General features: G+C 35.0%; 2 protein-coding genes across 4 annotated transcripts in view; both read left to right on the top strand.

The window, feature by feature from the left end:
* Positions 1–20,495, top strand: part of LOC142338607 (selenoprotein S-like) — a 482,730-nt gene that overhangs the window by 8,901 nt on the left and 453,334 nt on the right. The gene's annotated exons all lie outside the window — the stretch shown is intronic.
* The window catches only part of LOC142338608 (uncharacterized), a 52,956-nt gene that overhangs the window by 8,396 nt on the left and 24,065 nt on the right, over positions 1–20,495 (top strand). For all 3 annotated transcript variants that reach the window (XM_075388436.1, XM_075388435.1, XM_075388437.1), the window contains 2 exons: positions 4,367–4,635; positions 18,420–18,765. In XM_075388436.1, the coding sequence (XP_075244551.1) occupies positions 4,367–4,635; positions 18,420–18,765 (615 nt within the window). The remainder of the gene's footprint in view (positions 1–4,366; positions 4,636–18,419; positions 18,766–20,495) is intronic.

The following is a 20,495-nucleotide window of genomic DNA, read 5'->3' as shown; positions in this document are numbered from 1 at the left end:
TTTCTCAGCCTAACAGAAAATCGCCGTTAGGGTTTGATAATAAGTTCCTGCAAAATGTTTTTTGGGCATGGATTAGTTTTCAACCTTTATTATCACAAATTTTAGCAGTTTTTTTGCAAATTTAAAATTTTTACAAATTTTTTTGCAAATTTTTTAAAATATTTGAAATGTTTGATCATTTTTTAGGTCCAGTCTCAAGGGCCACTTAGCGTCATCAAAAGTTTGTTTATAAGTTACGGCATAACTTTTAGATGTGATGGAATGCTTTTCAAGAGTTTAATATAAGCAATTTTTTTTTAAAAAATGTAATTTTTTTCATGTTTTTGAATGTTTTTGATTTTTTTTAAAGTTTTTTTCCGGTAGCAGGGTCTTAGGGACCTCCTTCAAGGTTTGATGAAAAGCTGTTGCATTGTTTTTAGAGGAATGGTTATCATTATGTAAAAGACGCCAGCTTTAGAATTTATCTGATAAATTTTAATTTTTCAAATTTCTTTGATTCGAATTTTTTTCAAATTTCGGATAATTTTTTATCGTGTTCCAAGTTTATTGTTTTTTTGAGCCAGTGATACCATTTAAAGCTAGAAATAGGCCTATTGGATAGTCTCTTGAGACAGTGAATTGGTTTTGATGATTTTAGTATCTTGAGTTTAGCAAGATTTTGTTAAAATTTGCTATTGTTTTCAAATTTTTTGAATTTTTGTCCTTTTCTGAGTTTAACGATAATTACTGGCCAACCAAGCTTTTCAAGTCTTGCAGATGGGTTACTTGGCATAACTTCAGTGACAAAAGTAGTTTTGAACATTTTCACTGCGAAATTTGGAAGCTTTTCTTTTAAATTTTGCAATATTTTGAAAATATTTAAATTATCAGTTTTTATTTGATTTTTTACTAACAAGAATAAAAAACTAAAAGTCGAAGATTCGAATCAAGCTGAGGCTAGCCTCACTTAGCTGTGGCTAGCTACTGACAAAGCCAACCTCTCGCCGGTCGTTTGAGAGCAATTCGTCTGACGTTAGTCGGTTATGTTTATAAACCCAGTCGTATTATCAATTAGAAAATTGCAAGCATTGTCTATTTTTGTTCTCAAACAATATTTCATATTGTTTTTCTACATATTAGTACTAAAAAGCTCATTTGCGGGAACTCGTTCTGTGAAATATTTTTTCTGCAACAAAAATATTTAGATTAATATTCCTCACAAGTCGGATACAGTCTAAAAAAAGCGTGATTAAAAAATTTTGCTCAAAAACTATCACATTTTTCTTGATATCCGTAAGAATTTTGCTACGAAAAATATTATTCCAGGCTACAACCCCTCTGAATTAGTTTGCCTCACCAGTCGCTCGAAACCAATTTGCCCAACGTTAGTCGGCTCATATTAAAACTGAAAAACATCACACGTTTTAAAGACTGCAAGCATGATTTTTTTGAAATGGTCATTCGAATCAATTGGATGCATGTAAGTGAGCAATTTAAAAAATTTCTATAAATTTATGGAAAGGGTATTCCAAAGCTCATCTCGTGACCAGATCGCACTAAAGTGAAACCTGCCCCCGTGTGTGAGCAGGAGCATGAAGAGGTTTGAAGCAATTAATGTAAACCTTTGCATGTCTTATGCAAAATTTTTACCTGACCGTTTTTGCAATGTTGTTCATGAACATTTATCAATTCAAGAACCACTAAGTCTCTGAATAATTTGCTCATCACAGTAGAACTATTTCTGAATAACTAATCTTTATAAACTTGTACCTCAAGAACTAATTTGTACTATAAGGACCAAACTATTTACAGATTTTAGTGATTTTAAAACGCAAATTTGTAACTAAAAGTTATTAAGTTTGAACTTATTTTTTATAGACTTTGGAAGTTCGTTACGTGTCCAATGTCAGAGTTCTCGAGTAAATTTAATCAATTTTTTATGAGTTTTCCATGCTATAAGTGAGTCATTTTTAATCGGAATCTTATAATAAAGATAGTGTCAATTAGACCGAAGTAAACGATAACCTAATTGGTGATAAACTTCCGAAATGTCCTGCTGGATACATGTGGGCTAAAAAGATATTAGCAGTTTTGCAATTACCTATATCACTGCCCGCAAGACTAATGTAGTCATTGAATTTGGTTTCGAGTAAATATAGAAAATTTTCTGTGAGCAATGAAGTTTAAAGCTAATTACATGCTCCAAATTGTGGATATTTTTTCCCTCCATCCGTAAAAACTAGTGAAAAAATATGCATATGACGAAATTTGCCTGCTTGGAAACGGACTCATAATGTTGGTTACCACCCATGTCTAGGTACAGACTTATGAAAAGACAATGCTCGACTAAAATGTACTATGAAAAGATCATACTCGACTCATTTGAGCTATGAAAAGATTTTAGCTGGACTTTAAGACATTCTGGACTTTACTTTGACTCAGATTTTTCGCAAAAGACTTTAGCAGGACCCAAAATTTTACAAAAGACTTTGGTTCGACCTAAAATTTGGGCTGGACTTAAGCTCGACAAAATGTTTGCAAACAAAGTCGAATTAAAGTCTTTTTATGGGTCCATCATTAGTCTCTTCATAAGTCTGCTTTTTTGCCATTAAAATTTTCCGTGCAATATTGCATATAACGTAGTCAGCGTTTATACTATTTCAATTTTTACGATTCAGAAGAACCACAAATACCTCAAAAACCTGCATTATTTTTTTTTAAAAAAAGAGAGTTTATAAATTTGGAAAGGAAAACAAAAACTGAATAACGCCGCAATTTTGTCATGGCTAATGGGACTAGGACCAATAGACTTAAGCTAGCTGGTTTTTTTGAATCAAGTAATGTCTTAATATACTCGAGCTGCCATATCTCTTTATCCTAAGATTTGCTGAAAATCTTAAGGCTTTTGGCAGTTTTCCAACTGTTTCTTAAGTTGGACTGCTCTGGTGCAAAGCTATTTAGTCTTGCTCCGACTCTGCTTCTATATGTACAGAGACTTAGAAATAAGCTCGACTTTAACTAGGAAGCTCTCGACCGTGTAATTAAAGTCAATTTTGCCCCCTACTAGACTTTAAAGTCTTTTTTTCATGTGCGCAAATCTTAGTTAAACAATGAATTAATAACAATAAAATAAATGTCACTGAGTGTAATCTTATACTAAGTAATAGTTACTTCGATGTAATTATAATCATAGTTTGACTAAGATTTGTTATAGCCAATTTCGTCTTTTTAAATCCTGAAATGTACCCGGGCCGAGGTGTCACCGCCATTCAACGCAAAATTATGTAAGATAAGCGGTTAATGCGGAAATTTTTGTAAGATAAGCGGTGAATGCGGTGAAATTACATAAATCAGGCGGTGAATGCGGTGAAAAAAACTTTATCGACTGGTAGCGCTAAAAATTGCAAATCTTACAAAAATTCACCGCGCATGTTTTGCAGAAAGTAGAGTGAATTCGATTTATATTCAATAAAAAAATAATTGAAGTTAGTGAGAGATGGCGCAGTGGAAGAAGAAGTGGATGACATGCAGGTGGTGAGAGGTTCGGACCCTTCTAAGGGCGGTGAAATTACATATTTTAGCGGTGAATTGTGGTGAATTTTTGTAAGATCACCGCTTAGTCTAGCGGTGAAATTACATAATTTCACCGCATTCACCGCATTTCACCGCAAAATTATGTACGAAATTTGCGGTGAAAAAACTAACTTTTCACCGCTTATCTTACATATTTTTGCATTTTTTTCTCGACCCGGGTAAGTTCAAATTCTAGAGCCATATCAAAAAATTTTGGTAATTTTTAGAGTTCTTTGCAACTGATTCTACTTTTATCAAATTTCGTTAACTATATACAATTTCAAGAAAATAAACTATTAGAAAATTATAATTTAAAATAAACGCTGACGACAGAAGACCAATAACATATTTCCAAAAAATAGTTACGCATCAATTAATCTAGGTGCTGATCAGACTTAATTTTGAGCAAAGAACGCACAGGTGTGCGCTCGACTGCTTCTGGCCAGAGGTCACTTCAATCTGGGACTTCAACCTGGGTCGTCGCATTTTAATATACGAGTTTGATTCATCTGGACATTGCGATTATCTTGATAACATATCTTTTGAGGTTGAGGTTTGCAAGTTTGGCATTATATTATAGCCACGAAAAGCGAAGTGAAACGCAATGCGAGCATTGATACCAAATATCTGTAAATTGTTTTTGGGTTCAAATTTTAAAAAAAAATTAAGAAAAAATAGAATCTTTAGATTATAAAACCGATTTCAAAAGAACACCTCGACTGAAGTGAATTTGGCTGCAGTGACCGCTCTGCAAATGACCGCTAAAACATTTGCAGAAAAAATAGATAGGTATCAATTTGTTCACACATTGCAGGTGAGTTCACGTGGGACACGACAGACGAAACAGGCACTTCAATCAAGAAGGACGTGGCAGAGATAAGACATGCCGTGGGTTACAACTGGGTTGTGGTCGGGAACGACATTGCAGTGCTGAAACTTGCGGGTAAAGCTGTTAATAATGTGGCAAAGCCCGCCCCCCTCTGCCCGGGCAATGCAGTGAAGAGCCAGATAGCCAGGGTGATGGGCTTCGGCATGATGTTCAAGAGCGGTCAAGGTGTGCCGACTGTTGCTGACGAACTACAGGTAAAAACCCCAACACGAAACGAGACGCTCTTAGTTGAGGTTCATCCGAAAACTAATTTCGAAATTATAAGCTGCGTGAATTGCCGTGAAAAAAAGTATTTGCAGTGAATTCAGCGTTAAAGATTTTTCCAATATCCCTACAATACTTAATATTACCACCTGACACCTCTGAAATCTGGTCTAAAAGTTCTTTAAAATCTTTGGCGCCCAGGTCTAGACCTCGACTCATGAAAAGACAATGCTCGACAAAAATGTGCTATGAAAAGACCATACTGGACTCATTTGAGCTATGAAAAGACTTTAGCTGGACTTTAAGGCATTCTGGACTTTAGCTCGACTCAGATTTTTTGCAAAAGACTTTAGCTGGACCCTAAATTTTACAAAAGATTTTGGCTTGACCCAAAGTTTGTGCTGGACTTAAGCTCGACACAATGTTTGCAAACAAAGTCGAGTTAAAGTCTTTTCATGGGTCCATCATTAGTCTTTTCATGGGTCCATCATTAGTCTTTTCATAAGTCTGTTTTTCTGCCATTAACGTTTTGCGTGCAATATTGCATATAACGTAGTCAGCATATGTGATCATGCACCTTTTACGATTCAAAAGAACCATAAATACCTCAAAAATCTGCATTATTTTTTTTAAAAAAATAGCTAATAATTTTGGTAAGGAAAACAAACTGAATAGCGCCGAAATTTTTTCATGGCTAATGGGACTAGGACCAATATTCTTAAGCTAGCTGGTTTCATTGAATCAAGTAATGTGGTAATATACTCGATCTGAAAAAACTCTTTAACTTAAGAATTGACAAAATTCTTAAGGCTTTTGGCAGATTTCCAACTGATTCTCAAGTTGGACTGCTCTGGTGCAAAACTATTTAGTCTTGCTCCGGTTCTGCTTCTGTATGTACAGAATCAGGAAACAAATAAAAAATTTGAATATTGAAAAAAAACAGACTTATGAAAAGACTAATGGTGGACCCATGAAAAGACCTTAACTCGACTTTGCTGGCTATTAAAAGACTAATGCTGGACCCATGAAAAGACCTTAGCTGGACTTTCTTCGTTATGAAAAGACTTTAGCTCGACCCATGAAAAGATATTAGCTCGACTTTTACTAGGAACCTCGACCGTGTAATTATAGTTAATATTGGCCCCGCCCCCTACTAGACTTTTAAAGTCTTTTCATAAGTCGAGGTCTAGGCCTGGGCGATGCAGCCAAATAAACTAAAAAGATTTTAAATCTCATTATTGATTGGCTCATAATTAATATTTGGCCTGTGCGACCCGAGAAAATAGAGCTGATAAATTCTTGGTCACGCGTTGAATCTGATTATTAATTTCTCTCTAACGAAGTTTGTAGCAATTATATATTAGTCCTGTCGGTCTTTTTTAAAGCGATTGTTTGTCTGACGCTTTTGACTTTTCATCCTCAAAAACGGGATAAACAGGTAGGGCCCAGCGGGCAATAAGTGCTCTTAGACCCTTTCAGCTCTGTTTAAGCTCAAACTGTTTTGAAGACTTATACTTATACTTATGGTGTGTAGGGCGGTTCTTAGATGTTGAAGACACCCCACCCACACTGTTGACTCCCCCCCCCCCCACCCACTATTGCGCACCCCCCACAGGCGCTGTTGTCGCCCACCCCACCCCCACTGTTGCCCGTCCAACAAACCCCCCTCCCCCTCCCTCCCCTTCAACCCCAGTGCACCCCCCCGGTGGCTACTGATGAACAACCGATCGCTGAAAACACGCAATTTTAAAATAATTTTGGCAATTTTTTTCAAGCTTTTTGAAAATTTTTGTCAGTTTTTTAGTTCTATCAGCCCTGGCTGTCAAGGAACCTCCTCAGGGGTTTTATAATAGGTTACTGCATAGTCTCTAATGGTAGTGCAATTGTGTCAACAATTTTAACATCACGAAAATTAGCATTTGACGATAATAAGTTACTGAAAAAAATTTATTTGCCATGTAATAGCTTTCAATTTTTTAATATGACAAATTAAAGCAATCTTTTTAATAAAACTTGCACTTTTTTCATGTTTTTTTAAAAAATTTTTGCGGTTTTTTTGTTTTTTTCCAGTCTCAAGAGCCAGCGAACTTCCTGCAGGGTTTGTTAATAGTTTACTGCATTGCTTCTAGTGGTAATAGAATAGTAGTCAGCGTTTTAACATCACGAACTTTGGCAATTTTTTTATGAAACTTTTTTCAAATTTATTGTCATTATCTAAATATTCCGGAACCTCCGGAATCAGGAGCCAGGAAGTCTCCTATAGCGTTTGATAATAGGTAACTAAAACTTTTTTTTTGGCAATGGAATGGTTTTCATCATTTTATTATTACAAATTTTACAAATATTTTGATAAAACTTGCAATTATTTTCAAATTTTTTTGAAATTTTTGTCAGTTTTTAGGTTTCTCCAACCTCAAGGGCCAACGAACCTAGTGCATGGTTTGATAGTAGGTTACTGTATAGTTTCTAAGGGTAATGGAATGGTTTTTCAACTTTTTACCATAACGAATTTTAGCAATTATTGTGACAAAATCTGAATTTTCTTCAAGTTTTTTTAAAAAATTTGTCCTTTTTTATTTTTCTCCAACCTGAAGGGCCAGCGAACCTCCTCCAGCTTTTGATTATTACTGCATAACGTCTAGATGTAATTGAATGTTATTCAAGATTCTAATATCAACAATTTTTAAAAAATATTTGCAATTTTTTCAAGTTTTTTTGATCTTTTCGAATTTTTAATCATTTTTCCGGCACCAGGGTCCTAGATTTCCTCCAAGTTTTCATGATAGGCTGAGTTAATGGAATGATTTTCAATATTTGAATGACTCCAGCTTTAACAATTTTCTAGCAATTTAAATTTTCTACAATTTTCGGAAAATTATTATGTTCCCAGATTATGGATCTTTGAGCCAGTGAAACTTTTTAATGCTTGAAATAAGAATACTGTATTGTTTCTTGAGACATTGAAATTGTTTTGAATAATTTAATATATTGAATTTCAGCAAGATTTTGGTAAAACTTGCGATTTTCAAAATTTTTGAATATTTTTGTCCTTCTACTATCATTACTGGCCAAGAAGCTTTTCAAGTCAAGCAGATGAGTTACTTGACATAAATCCAGAGAAAAAATATCTTTGAACATTTTCACTGCAAAATCTGGAAGCTCTTTTAAAGCCTCAATGTAGCTAGCTACTGACAAAGCCAACCCCTCGCCGGTCTTTTGAGAGCAATTCGCCCGACGTTAGTCGATTATGTCTGAGTCTCTTTTGTCTCGTCAGAGCCCATTTTTTGGAATAGTTAAGTTTTTGGCATTTTTTTGAGCCGGCTATTATTGCGCTCCTAATTTTTTTACTACTCAAGAATTTCAATTGTTTTCGGGCGCTGTCTTTTTTCTAAGATCTGTTCACACGTTTTCATGATTTTTGAAGACAAAATGGAGAAGTGATTTTAGTCAGCCTGAAACAGGAAGGGGAGCGAAAAAGCGAGTGGTTTGCGGCGTGCAACTTTTCGCTCTAATTTTAAAGTAGAATGCGACAACGGTGATTGAACAAAAATTCTCTTTCTCGCTAGAGGTTTTTTGTTCACATGCGGCAATTTCATTTTGATTTTTACTGTTTTTTCCTTTTTTTGGATCGGAGTTTTTTCTAAATGATTTCCATTCATTCATTGTTCATTCTGGGAAAAGTTTCTCATTTGAACCAATTTTTCATTTCTCGCAACTGATTTTTCTTGCAACTGGTTCACATCCGGCATTTTGACATTGATTTTTTTTGCTTTGTTTCTTTTCTATCTGAGTTTTTTAGAAGGGGTTTTCCCAATACACTTTTTTATTGGCCATGGAATGGTTTTCATCATTTTATTATTACAAATTTTAGCAAAATTTTGGATGAAACTAGCAGTTTTTTTCAATTTGTTTGAAATTTTTGTCAATCTCTAGGTTTTTCTAACCTCATGGGCCGACGAAACTCCCGCAGGTTTTAAAAATAGGTTACTGCATAGCTTCTAGCGGTAATAGAAAGGTTTTCAAAATTTTAACATCACGAATTGTAGCAATTTTTTTGCCAAAATCTGCAATTTCTTCAAGTTTTTTGAAAATTCGTCATTTTTTAGTTTTCTACAACCTGAAGGGCCATCGAACCTCCTACAGCGTTTGAATATTACTGCATAGTTTCTAGATGTAATTGAAAGCTTTTCAAGATTTTAATATCAGCAATTTTTAAAAATAATTGCAATTTTTTCAAGTATTTGAATCTTTTTGAATTTTTTATCATTTTTCTGGCCTCAGGGTCCTAGTTCTCCTCCAAGGTTTCATGATAGGCTGTTGCATAGATTCTGGAGTTAATTAAATGATTATCAAAATTTTAATGACTCCAACTTTCACAATTTTCTAGCAATCTAGTTTTTGTCAAATTTTCGGAAAATATTATGTTCCCAGTTTATGGATCTTTGAGCCAGTGAAACTTTTTAAAGCTTAAAATAGGGATACTGGATTGTCTCTTGTGACAATGAAATTGTTTTAAAGATTTTATTATAATGAATCTGACCAAGACTTTTATAAAATTTGTGATTTTCAAATTTTTTTGAAAATTTTTGTTCATTTACGATCATTACTCGCCAACGAAGTTTTTCAAGTCAAGCAGATGAGTTACTTGACATAAATCCTGAGAAAGAAGAGTTTTGGACATTTTCAATGCGAAACCTGGAATCTTTTTCAAAATTTTGGAATATTTTTCAGTTTTTTATTTAATTTATTCATTAAAATGGCCAGAAAACTAAAAGATGTAGAGTCGAATCCAGCTAAAGCTCCTCACTAAACTGTGGCTAGCTACTGACAAAGCCAACTGCTCGCCGGTCCTTTGAGAGCATTTTGCCCGACGTTAGTCGACTATGTTTGAGTCTCTTTTGTCTCGTCAGAGCCAATTTTTTGTTCTAGATAACTTTTGGCATTCTTCTGAGCCGACTATTGTAGCGCTTCTAAGTTTTTTACAATTCAAAAAATTTGAATTGTATTCGAGCGCTGTCTTTTTTCAAGATCTGTTCACACATTTTTATTATTTTTGAAGTCAAATTGGTGTAGTGATTTTGGTCACCCCAAAACAGGAAGGGGATCGAAAAAGCGAGTGGTTTGCGGCTTGAAATGTTTTCGCTCTAGTTTTACAGTAGAGTGAGAAAACGGTTACTGAAAAAAATTCTCTTTCTCTCTAGTGGTTTTTTGTCCACATGCGGCAATTTCACTTTGACTTTTACTGTTTAATTGCCCTCAAACGAAGTAGCAATTATATTAGTCCTGTCGGCCTTTTTATGCGATTTTTCGCTTGACCGATATTTCTTCTGACGCTTTTAACTTTTTGTCCTCAAAAACGGGATAAACAGGTAGCATTCAGCGGGAATTAAGTGCTCTTAGAGCTTTTCAGCTCTTTTTCAGCTCGGACTGTTTTGGAGACTTAAACTTATACTTATGGAGCGAAGGGCGGTTCCTAGAGGTTGAGACAACCCCCCCCCCCTGTTGACTCCCAACCCCACTAATGCCTCCACCCCCCGCCGCGCTGTTGCCCTACCAACCCAATGTTGCACCTCCCATCACCCCCCCCCCCCCGCGCACACCCCCCCCCCACCCCGTGGCTCGCTACTGACGAAGCCAACCGCTCGGCGGTTGTTTGAGAGCAATTCGGCCGACGTTAGTCGGTTACGTTTTTTCTTTTTTTGGATCGGATTTTTTTGTTAAATGGTTTTCTCAATCCATTCATAGTTCATTCTAGGACTAGTTTTTCGTTTTAACCAAATTTCCATTTCTCGCAACTGGTTTTTTGTTCACATGTGCTGGTTTTCCTAATTCACTCATAGTCCGTAATAGGTCTGGTTTTTTGTTTAGTCAATAAAAATTCTTTAAACTGTACGTCAGTATTTGTCCTGCTATGTTTCCTTTCTCCGAAAATTTTTAATAAGAATAATTTTCCTATAATAAAAATTGTTTGCTTTAACTAATTTTGCCGCCTTTTCAGCATTTTGCGTGAACACTTTTTGACTTCTCTCGGCTAGTTTCACTCTTCTCTCATTCTGCTAAAAGTGTGTTTAGACAGCAGTTGCTCGCTCAGCAAAGCAATTAAAAATTAACAAAGTCAGTATAAAAAAACGAAATCAGAAATAAAAACGGGTTAAGCCCATAAAGCCCGACTTTAGATGCCCGTTACTCGAACTTTGTTCTTAGTTACCATCTCTAATGCTTATTGGTATTAATACTAGCCCCTGTGTAGTCTCACTGCGAAACAGGAGCATTTTCAGCTCCAAAATGACATCAAAATAATTCGCACTTTAAACTTGTTTGTACAAAAATCTTTTTTCACTAGATTTGTTCTCTTCTTTCAATCCCAATCCTATGGGAATCAACGGCGGCTATTTTCCGGCAATATGTCGGGTATTTTCTTGATTTTCTGGTCTGAGATTGACTTTCAATTGTTATGTCTCATCAGAAATTTCTTTCTGGTCAAATTGGTCTGGTCAATTGGTCAGTTAGTCAATTTGTCAATTGGTCTACTTAGCTTAATTTGAGCCAGTTATGGTCTGCTGTTTCTGATGGGCGCCAACCTATTGGTCTGCTTACCTAGGTTTAAATTTCGTTTTTTGAAAAGACGATACTCGACTCAAAATCCCATGAAAAGACTTTAGCACAAACTAGGCGTTCAATTCTACTTGAAATTGACCAAATTGGAGATGCTGACTTAAGCTCAAGTCAAGTTTCCGCCGCTGGTCGTTAGTTCAACCCAAAATTTAATCTTTAGCTCATGTACGTTGAAAATCAACAGGTGCAAATAACGTATTCAACGGATTTGACAGGAAATTTAAATTTATCAATATTTGTGATGTTATTTTGAAAAACAAACTGTGCTATTATTAATAAAATCTAATCTAAGAATCATATGATTTCAATTTTAACACACTATAAACTCATTGCTGAAAAAAGACAATGGTTAACGGGGAAAAAGAACCCGCAATATAGCCTGCTTGCGACTACTATTTTATTGCAACAACTTTATTTTTTTTATTTTTGTTAAGGTTTTTTTGCTAAAACTGTAACTGATTTCGATGTTGCGAAGCTTCCTTTTGCATCGCTAGTTTGACGCTGCAGGTAGATGCTCATACATCCACAAAAAGAAGTATAGAAAAAACAATTATTATTAACTCCGAAAATTGCAAACGTGGACTCATGAAAAGATCATGCTTTGCCCATGAAAAGACCGTGGTTAGTTCAATCTGTTATGAAAAGATATAAGCTGGAGCTATGAAAAGATCGTAACTTGACTTTAACTAGTTGCCTGAGCGTGTATTTGTAGTCAATTTTGAACCCCCTGCTAGAATTAAAAAGTCTGCCCTTAAGTCAAGGTCTAAACCTGGGTAAGCTAATCAAGGGCAACCTTTCGGACTGCTTAGTCTAGTATGAGTCAAATTTTGAAAACGTGGAAATATAGAGATAAGAAAAGTTAAATAGGAGAGATAAATCATTGGCAAAAAGTTGATCGCAAATAGTTTTTTTTCAAATTTGATGTTTTCTAATTGGGTCCTAAATAAATGAAACAAGCCAACATTGGAATCCAACTAAACCGTGAGGTCCAAAACGTTGCATAGCAACATACTGAGCCAATGGTTGTATAAAACAATTGAACGCCTTATGAGAACTAACCAGAAAACTGTTTTGAAAATAAGATCTGTTTTTTTGCTAAAATAAATCGAGAAATAGTAAGAAAAGCGTTCCAAGAGAACCCTATTAGAATTTAGTTAGCGACCTTCCCAAAGATAGGTGGGTGTGGGTCTCTTATAGGGAGTGGGTAGTTGGAACTCCCAGAGTGTTCCGAACCTGATCTGACTTGAACTAGTTTGAGGATGTTGAGGTACTCACTGATACTGTGAACTTGAAGCTCATTTTACCTGATTAGCTTTTAGTTCGATCAGTTTGAAGTTTGTTATTTCCGATGTTTCTCTGCTCGGTGTACAAACGCATGCCCCTACAAAATTTTTTTTGCAACAAGTCGAGCTTGCACTTTGAGATTTTACACCGGCCTTGCAACATTCCAAATACAGTGAAATTTCTGTCCAATCAAAATCTTTGTTCCGACCCCAAACGTGGGGGGAGGAACTATATACTCAAATGGGCTTTTTTGTTCACTCAATTTTGGCCGATCAATATATTCATCGTAGAGAAATGTGAGTGGTATCATTAAAAAGCTGGTTCAGCGTAGAGTTCAATATTAAAAACTTTTTTTTTGAATTTCGATTTTTTTTGAGGAGTTACTGAGGATTGACATTCTGTGTGAACACGGGATATATGGCATTATTTTGTTCACTTTTAATGTAATTTTTCTTCAAATTAAGATATTTTCTATGAAGATAGTATTTCAAAATTACATTTCACGCAACGAAATGAACCAATTTTGTGTTCCTAATAGACTTAAGGCGATAAAAAGACTACTTCTGGACCCATAGGGAACGTCACTATAAAAAAATCGAATATTATTTGAGAGTTTTTTTAGGAAACTTTTCGCTTTTTTGTTTTTGTAAGTCATCTAGAGACTTGACACTTTTCATTTGACTAAAAGTGCAATATATTCCGTAAGGAGCATTAAGTGAACATATCTAGTGCTTTGAGTGAATAGCTAATGCATGTTAAGACTTTAATAAAAAATCAAAAATCTTTTTGAACTTTAGCCAACCAAATATTTTCGTGAACTGTAAGTCTGTCTCAGTGATGACAGGACCCTCCTCCTTCCTACTGCAACCAAATTTCATCTAATTAGCGGTTATATCTTCTAACTATTGGTTATATGACTTCAATGACACAAGGCTTCAACTTTTTCTTTAATTTTTGGATCGTTTCCTTTTATTGGTTACTTTTGAACTCTTATCAAGATATCCAAATATTAATAGCTCCCATTGGCTTAGAAAAAACGTTTAGTTGATTACAGATAAAGTTTTCAGAGAAAATCTTATATTTGACTTCAACGCTTTCTTGTCGGTCTTTCCCAGTGAAACATTGGTTTTGCATGTTTTTGTTGTTTTCATAGTCATATGACTTATTGTGATGTCTTATTGGTTACCGAAGCATGTCAAACATCTTTGTCCTCCTATCGGAGCTGATTTGATCGTATTTATTGATTTCTGATGAAAGCTATTGATTTTAATGGCTAGTAAGACTAAAAATTTCAACAAATTAATTTCGAACTCTAACCAATCTTAAACTTGTTTTCGTAAACAGTTAGTCCGTGTCACTATTAACACGACACCCTTCTTTTAACTGCAACCAAATTTTTTTTATTTTTGTATATTTTTTTGTTTGTTTGGTTCCTTGTGAAATCTTATCACATTATCTTATCACATTACTGATATTTCCCCTTGGCTTAAGAAAGACGTTCAATGAATCATAGCTAAAAATTTCAGAGAAGTGCTTGCGATCTAAATTGCTTCGACACTTTCGTCTGGCACTTTTTTTTACTGAATTTTTGGTTTTTGCTTTTATTTGTTGATGTTTTTATTGTCAATGACTTGTTGTAATGGCTTACTGATAAATTATGATTGGCAAACAACCTTGTTGTCCCATCGAGGCGTAATTCAGCGTAATTACTGGCTTCCGTTGAAAGCTATTGATTTTTACGGCGTTGATTCTACAAATCTTCTTAAAAAAATTCGTGGTTCTATTGAGTTTGTTCATATTTAGTGATTTTTGAAGTTATTTTTTTCAAAAAAGACTCCCACTGCTGTTGAAAAATTAATTGAAAATAGAAAAGTGTTTACTGAAAAGCTCATTTTTTTAATGCCTTCGGCACATTTCTTGCTCATTTTTCTCGAAATTGCAGTTTTTGCCTGTTTTTTTCTGTTCTTTAGATAGCCGTTAATCACTGACCGGTCTCATAAATTTGTTATTGAGGATTGAATGAATGGAGTTACCCCAAGCAGTCAGTTTATAGCAAACAGTCTCAAAGTTTAAGATATAAATTTTTTTTTTCAAATTTTTCAATTTTGTTGTTTTTTTTGTCTACTTGTAACTGTTTTCCACCATTGAGAGGTCCTATTCAATTTTTTGTATATCAAAAAAAACATAGCTACTGATATTATTTATCACCGATGTTTTTTGCTCGACAAGATGCGATTAATAAACGTTTTTTGAGTGGTCAGTTTTTGTGTTCTTTTCTCTTCTTTCAGCACAATTGCGTAGTAACCTATCTATTCTTTCAGTATAATTTTAACTGAATTAGAGTAAATACAAAATGAAAAAGTAATATGTACTGTTCAGATAACTTCTAATGATTTTAATGGCGTTTTAAATGGATGATTTTAAAGGATTTTGTTCAGTAATTTGTGTTTTTGCAATGTTTGTAATTTGTTGATTGTATTTCTTATGTTCATCAGCATCTTTTGTCCGTTCCTGTGGCTTAATCTCACCAAAGACCTGGCCTATTGATTTCATAATATTTAAATGTGGCTCCCTCAAGTAATCTTATTTAATCTTTCGTATTAATCCGTTTGCTGAATCAGTAGAAATAACAATTGAATTAAAAAGACACAATATTCAGATAATAGCTAATGGGTTTATTGGTATCAATAATTTGTGTTTTCGGAAAGCGTTTGTAATTTTTTGAGTTCTACTGCATCTTTAGCCCGTTTCTATGGCTTAATCTAAGCAAAGACAGGTCCCTTTGGTTTTGTAGTGACTTTTTAGTAATTTATTAAGGACTATTTAGTTAAAAGCTAATGATTTTTAGACTTTTGATATAAGTTGGTTTAAAAAATATTGATTCATTTCTGAATCTCGCTTTATTATTCGTTACCTGGTCACATTAAGAAAAATGTCCATTTGCTGTATAGTTGGGAAAAAGTAAAATTGTGTAGTTAAGGTTTTATCTGAATGCATTTTGAGGTTTTTTCTATGTGCATTTAAATTTAGATAATAAGTTTTTGCCGTGAAACTTTTGTTTTTAATAATTTTGTTTTTTGTTTTTTTCTTGTTGTCTCTTTAATGGAAGATCTCGTCGGTGCTGTAACGAGGCATGGCATTATGTAATTCAACTAGTAGCTAGGTTGTGCAACGATTATTTTGAATTCAAACATCTAGTTTTGTTATCTCTTCATTTGGTTGACAATTAAGTCAAAAAATGTAGATGAGCTGGGTACGGAACATGATGTGCGAACGCATATTAACCAGCCTTCTTGTTTATTTTGAAAATTTCTCTGATGACACTAAAACGCCGACTAAGGTGTCCAGAACGGCGCATGTTACGATGACATGCAAAGTTTTGTTTGTACGTCTAAAGTTTTTAAGAGAAAATATTTGTTCGAGTTAAAATTACCAGACTTTCTCTTACTTTTCACGGCTCAATCAACATGTTAGAAAAAGCAGTGTCAAAAGTTGTTCACGTGCAATCAAGGCTTTGATTTTTCTTGATTCTGGGCATCCTTGAGGCTGCTCAAGTGGCAAAAAAAATTCTCCTGACTTTCAAGTAAATTTCGACCTGATTTACTAGTTCTTTCTGAGAACCTGGAAACTGCTAATAGTACCGGGGTTATGAAATTTTTTCAAAAACTTTTTAAGAAATGCGCTGAAATGCGGTGTTTTTTTTCAAAAAGCTCAGCGCAAAAACCTTTCGTATTGGTGCGCTGAATTGTGCTAAAATGCACTGAAACTTTGTAGGAATTGCGCTGAAAATTCAGCGCATTTCAGTGCAGTTTTTACATAATTTTCGGAAAATTCCTCAACCCGGGTACTATTAGCACTTTCCAAGTTCTCAGAAAGAACTGGTAAATCAAGTTAAGATTTACTTATTTACTTGAAAGTCAAAAGAATTTTTTGCCACTTGAGCAGCCTCAATGATGCCGAGAATTAAGCATAATCAAAGCCTTCGTTGCAAGTGAACATTTTTTGACACTATTTTTCTGTCATGTTGAGTGTGCCATGAACAGTAAGCCGAAATTACGCAATTTTCACTCGAACAATTTGCTTGAACATTGCTATAGCTAGTACATATGGGTACTGTTATGGAAGTCTTAGCAGGTGCAACTACTGTGAAAAATGTCCAATACTGGTTCCGAGCCAGCATCTTTTTCTTGCAAGTCTTATGTTTAACCGTTACGCCAACTTGTTTTGGCTCACAAAGTTGGCATCTCTTATAAGTCGCACTCTTGCACTCTTGATTTTTTTCTCATTCTCCAAGGCTTTGTCTTTCTAGCCGAGTATACGTTGAAAAATTAGAAATCTTTGTAAAGTTATTTTAAGATTATCCTATGCACCATATACCTTAGATTGATGTCTCTCAACTCAACTTCCCTCAATACTAACGCCTGCTTAATTTTCATTGCTTCCCGAATGACTGATAGAAATTAAAGCACTTTCACGACAGTTTCCTCGATAGTTAACTTGATCAGTCCAATTCTTGTACTCCAAAACATTAAAGTTTGGTTATAACAAAGTTTCATCCATGCATACATTATTGGAAAAACGTTATTTCTATATTTGAAATATTCGCAGTGTTAGCATGTAAAAAATGGGTTGATCGGACAATAGATCGAGAAGACAAGAGACTGAAAACCAAAAATTTGGGACAATAGATCGAAAATTAATCTCTATTCTCATTGGTTGAAATTAAGCTTTATTTGCGAGCCGATATATAATTACAACAACATATCACAACAGAACATGTTATATGCTGGCTGTATAATACATAAGCGCTTAATTCTGATTGGCCACTACGCAACTTGAGTAATTTATTTTTCGATCTATTGTCCCAACTTTTGCTTTCGATCTGTTGACCTTCGGTCTATTGTCCCAATATGTGGACACTGCTCGTATATTTATATGCAAAATAACATAAGAAGAACGCCTGTACACGTATTGATAATCCGGGGCGAGGAAAATTTGGAAAAATGTGTAAGATAACTGGTGAAAAATTTTGTGCATAATTTTGCGGTGAAACGCTGTGAAATTGTAATTTCTCCGCTAGAGTCATCTGTGAACTTACAAAAAATTACAACATTTTACCGCTGAAATATGTAATTTCACCTCTTACTACAAATTACCGACCTGCATATGTGCCACTTCTTCTTCCATTGCGCCATCTTTCAAAAACTTCTGGGATATTTGTTTTCAAATTGAATCAAATTTGTTCTACTTTCTGTAAAACATGCGTGTTTAATTTTTGGAAGATTTGGGATCTTTAGTGTGAAATTACATATCTTAGCCGTGAAATGTGATTATTTATTAAGTTCACCGCTAACTCAAGTAGTGAAATTACGTAATTTCACCGCTTAGAAAAAGGTTTATTAGATGTAAGATTAGGGTGTATTTTTATGGGGGTAAATTTTAACAATTCCTGACTTACTCCCCATTACCCCTCTTATCTTACATCGTTTTACCCCCCAAAAATTACCCCCTAATCTTACATCTTTTAAATCTTTTTTTCTAAGCGTTGAATTTATGTAATTTCACCGCATTCACCGCTTATCTCACATATATGGGACACTTTTTTAGGCGGTGATTTTATGTTATATCACCGCTAAATTCGGAGGTTAAATTATGTAATTGCACCGCTACCAGGCGATATGTTTTTTCACCGCTTTCACCGCCTGATTTATAACTTCACCACAATCACCGCTTAGTTTACAAAGCTTTCTGCATTCACTTATCTTGCATATTTTTTACGTTGAACGATTTATTAGAGCTTTTTATACCAATTTAAAGTTGCAAAATATGAAACATGGAGGGTAAAAAACAGTTGAAACTTATACATATTGAACAGAGTTTGGATGTGGAAATCACGGCTGTGGGTGACGAATGCAAGAAGCTGGTGAAGGCAGTTGTAGACTCAGACAACAAAATGTATGGCAACTGGAGTTTTATGGGCTTCTACGATAACATGATCTGCATGGAAGCTGTTGACAAAACACCTCTCCCGCAAGCTGCCGGGGCAAGTACGGCTGCAGCTCCAAACAATGCTGGAGGAAATACTGGAAATGGTACTGGAAATGCAACAACTGGGGGTGCAGGTGGTGCAAATAGTACAAATGCTACGAGCGCTGGTGGGGGTGCTGGGGGTGCATCTAATCAAACCCAGCAGTTCAACTACAAACGGACAGTGTGCGATTGTAAGTGTAATTTTTGTAGCTGCCATTTTTGGATGGGGAGGGGCGTGTGAGTGTGAGTACATAAAATTCGCGTGTAAAATTCGGGTTGTGTGTGTATGTGTGTATGTGTGTATGTGTGTGTGCATGTGTATATGTGTGTTTGTATGTGTGTGTGTGCGTGTATAAATGTGCGTGTGTGTTCGTGTGTGTGCGTGTGTTTGTGTTTGTGTTTGTGTAATAATCCCCTCGTTTCCTCCCCCACTCACACTTCCCCGCAATCCACAACCCTCCACTCCACCTCACTCCATCCGCAACCTTGGACACTTGCCCCACCCACACTTACCAACCCATATGCTCCCGCAACACATACACACCTTATCCCATTCAAACAAACTAAAAATAGGTTCTGCCTGTCGTGCAACTAGCTACTAACAAAGCCAATTGCTTACTACTTATTTGAAAGCAATTTGTTTGACGTTAGGTGGTTATATTCTATATTTCGGATTCTTAATTGACTTCAAAAATTCTTACCTCTCCCATTTAATTAAAACTTGATTCAACTGATACGGCATAGACAACATGAGTTATTTGACTACAAAGAGAACATACTATATATACGAAAAGGAATGTTATGTTGTTAAAGATTTTGTTTTTTGGTTTTTTTCAATCTATTTAAAAACTCCGGTGATTCTGGAATTTTTATTGTGTAAGATCTGACAAATTTCTGACAAAACCATCTTGCTAATAGCCTGTAAGGGGATGCATCTTCTTATCAGATGTGATAAGACGTTTATCAGATCTTACACGATGAAACTTCTTCTTATAAGATCTTACAAGATAAAAATTCCTCTTATAAGATCTTACACGATAAAAATTCCTCTTATAAGATCTTACACGATAAACGACAAAAATTCCTCTAATAAGATCTTACACGATAAAAATACCTCTTATAAGTTCTTACACGATAAAAATTCCTCTTGTAAGATCTTACACGATAAAAATTTCCTCTTATCAGATCTTACATGATAAACATACTTATACGCCAAAAATTCTTGAAGTATGGCACATTCTTCATATTGAAGACAATTCAGAGTTGCTCTCAAGCACTAGCCAAAAAGCTACAGCATGCAACACTTAAGTGTCAGAGCAACAAAGAGAAAAACATCTTATACTGTCTTTTAGGACTTAAAAGATATTGTAAAAAAGATTATTTGAGTGGCAGGGGCTTTCTCCGAAGCGGTGATTATCAAACTAGGCTGAGAAATTTTCTTCAATGACCAAAACTATCTTAGCCTGCTAAGTCTAGCCATAGTATCCAGTTAAGACTCACAAAAAAACTGCCGCCAAAACAGAATCAACAAGCATTTTGTTGTATCATAATTGGTTAGCTGACCGATTATTTTTTACTTTCATAGGATCTTGACTACGTTATACGGTTAAATTGAAATCATTAAAACTTGTCATATCAGATCTTACACGATAAAACTTCCGTCTTATCAGATCTTACACGACAAAAATTCCGTCTTATCAGGTCTTACACGATAAAAGTTCTGATAAGTGGAATGTTTATCTTATAAGATGTCTTATCAGATCTTGCACGATAATAATTCTGATAAGAGGAATGTTTATCTTATTAGATGTCTTATCAGATCTTACCCGATCAAATTCCTCTTAACAGAATTCTTATCGTGTAACTTCTGATAAGAGGAATTTTTATCGTGTAAGATCTGAGCAGATCTTACACGATAAAA

The sequence above is a fragment of the Convolutriloba macropyga genome, chromosome 4 (assembly GCF_964194025.1).
Source record: "Convolutriloba macropyga chromosome 4, txConMacr16.3, whole genome shotgun sequence".
In the NCBI taxonomy this organism is placed as follows: domain Eukaryota; kingdom Metazoa; phylum Xenacoelomorpha; order Acoela; family Convolutidae; genus Convolutriloba; species Convolutriloba macropyga.
The sequence above is the reverse complement of the archived record's forward strand: the minus strand, read 5'-3'. Positions and strand labels throughout refer to the sequence as shown.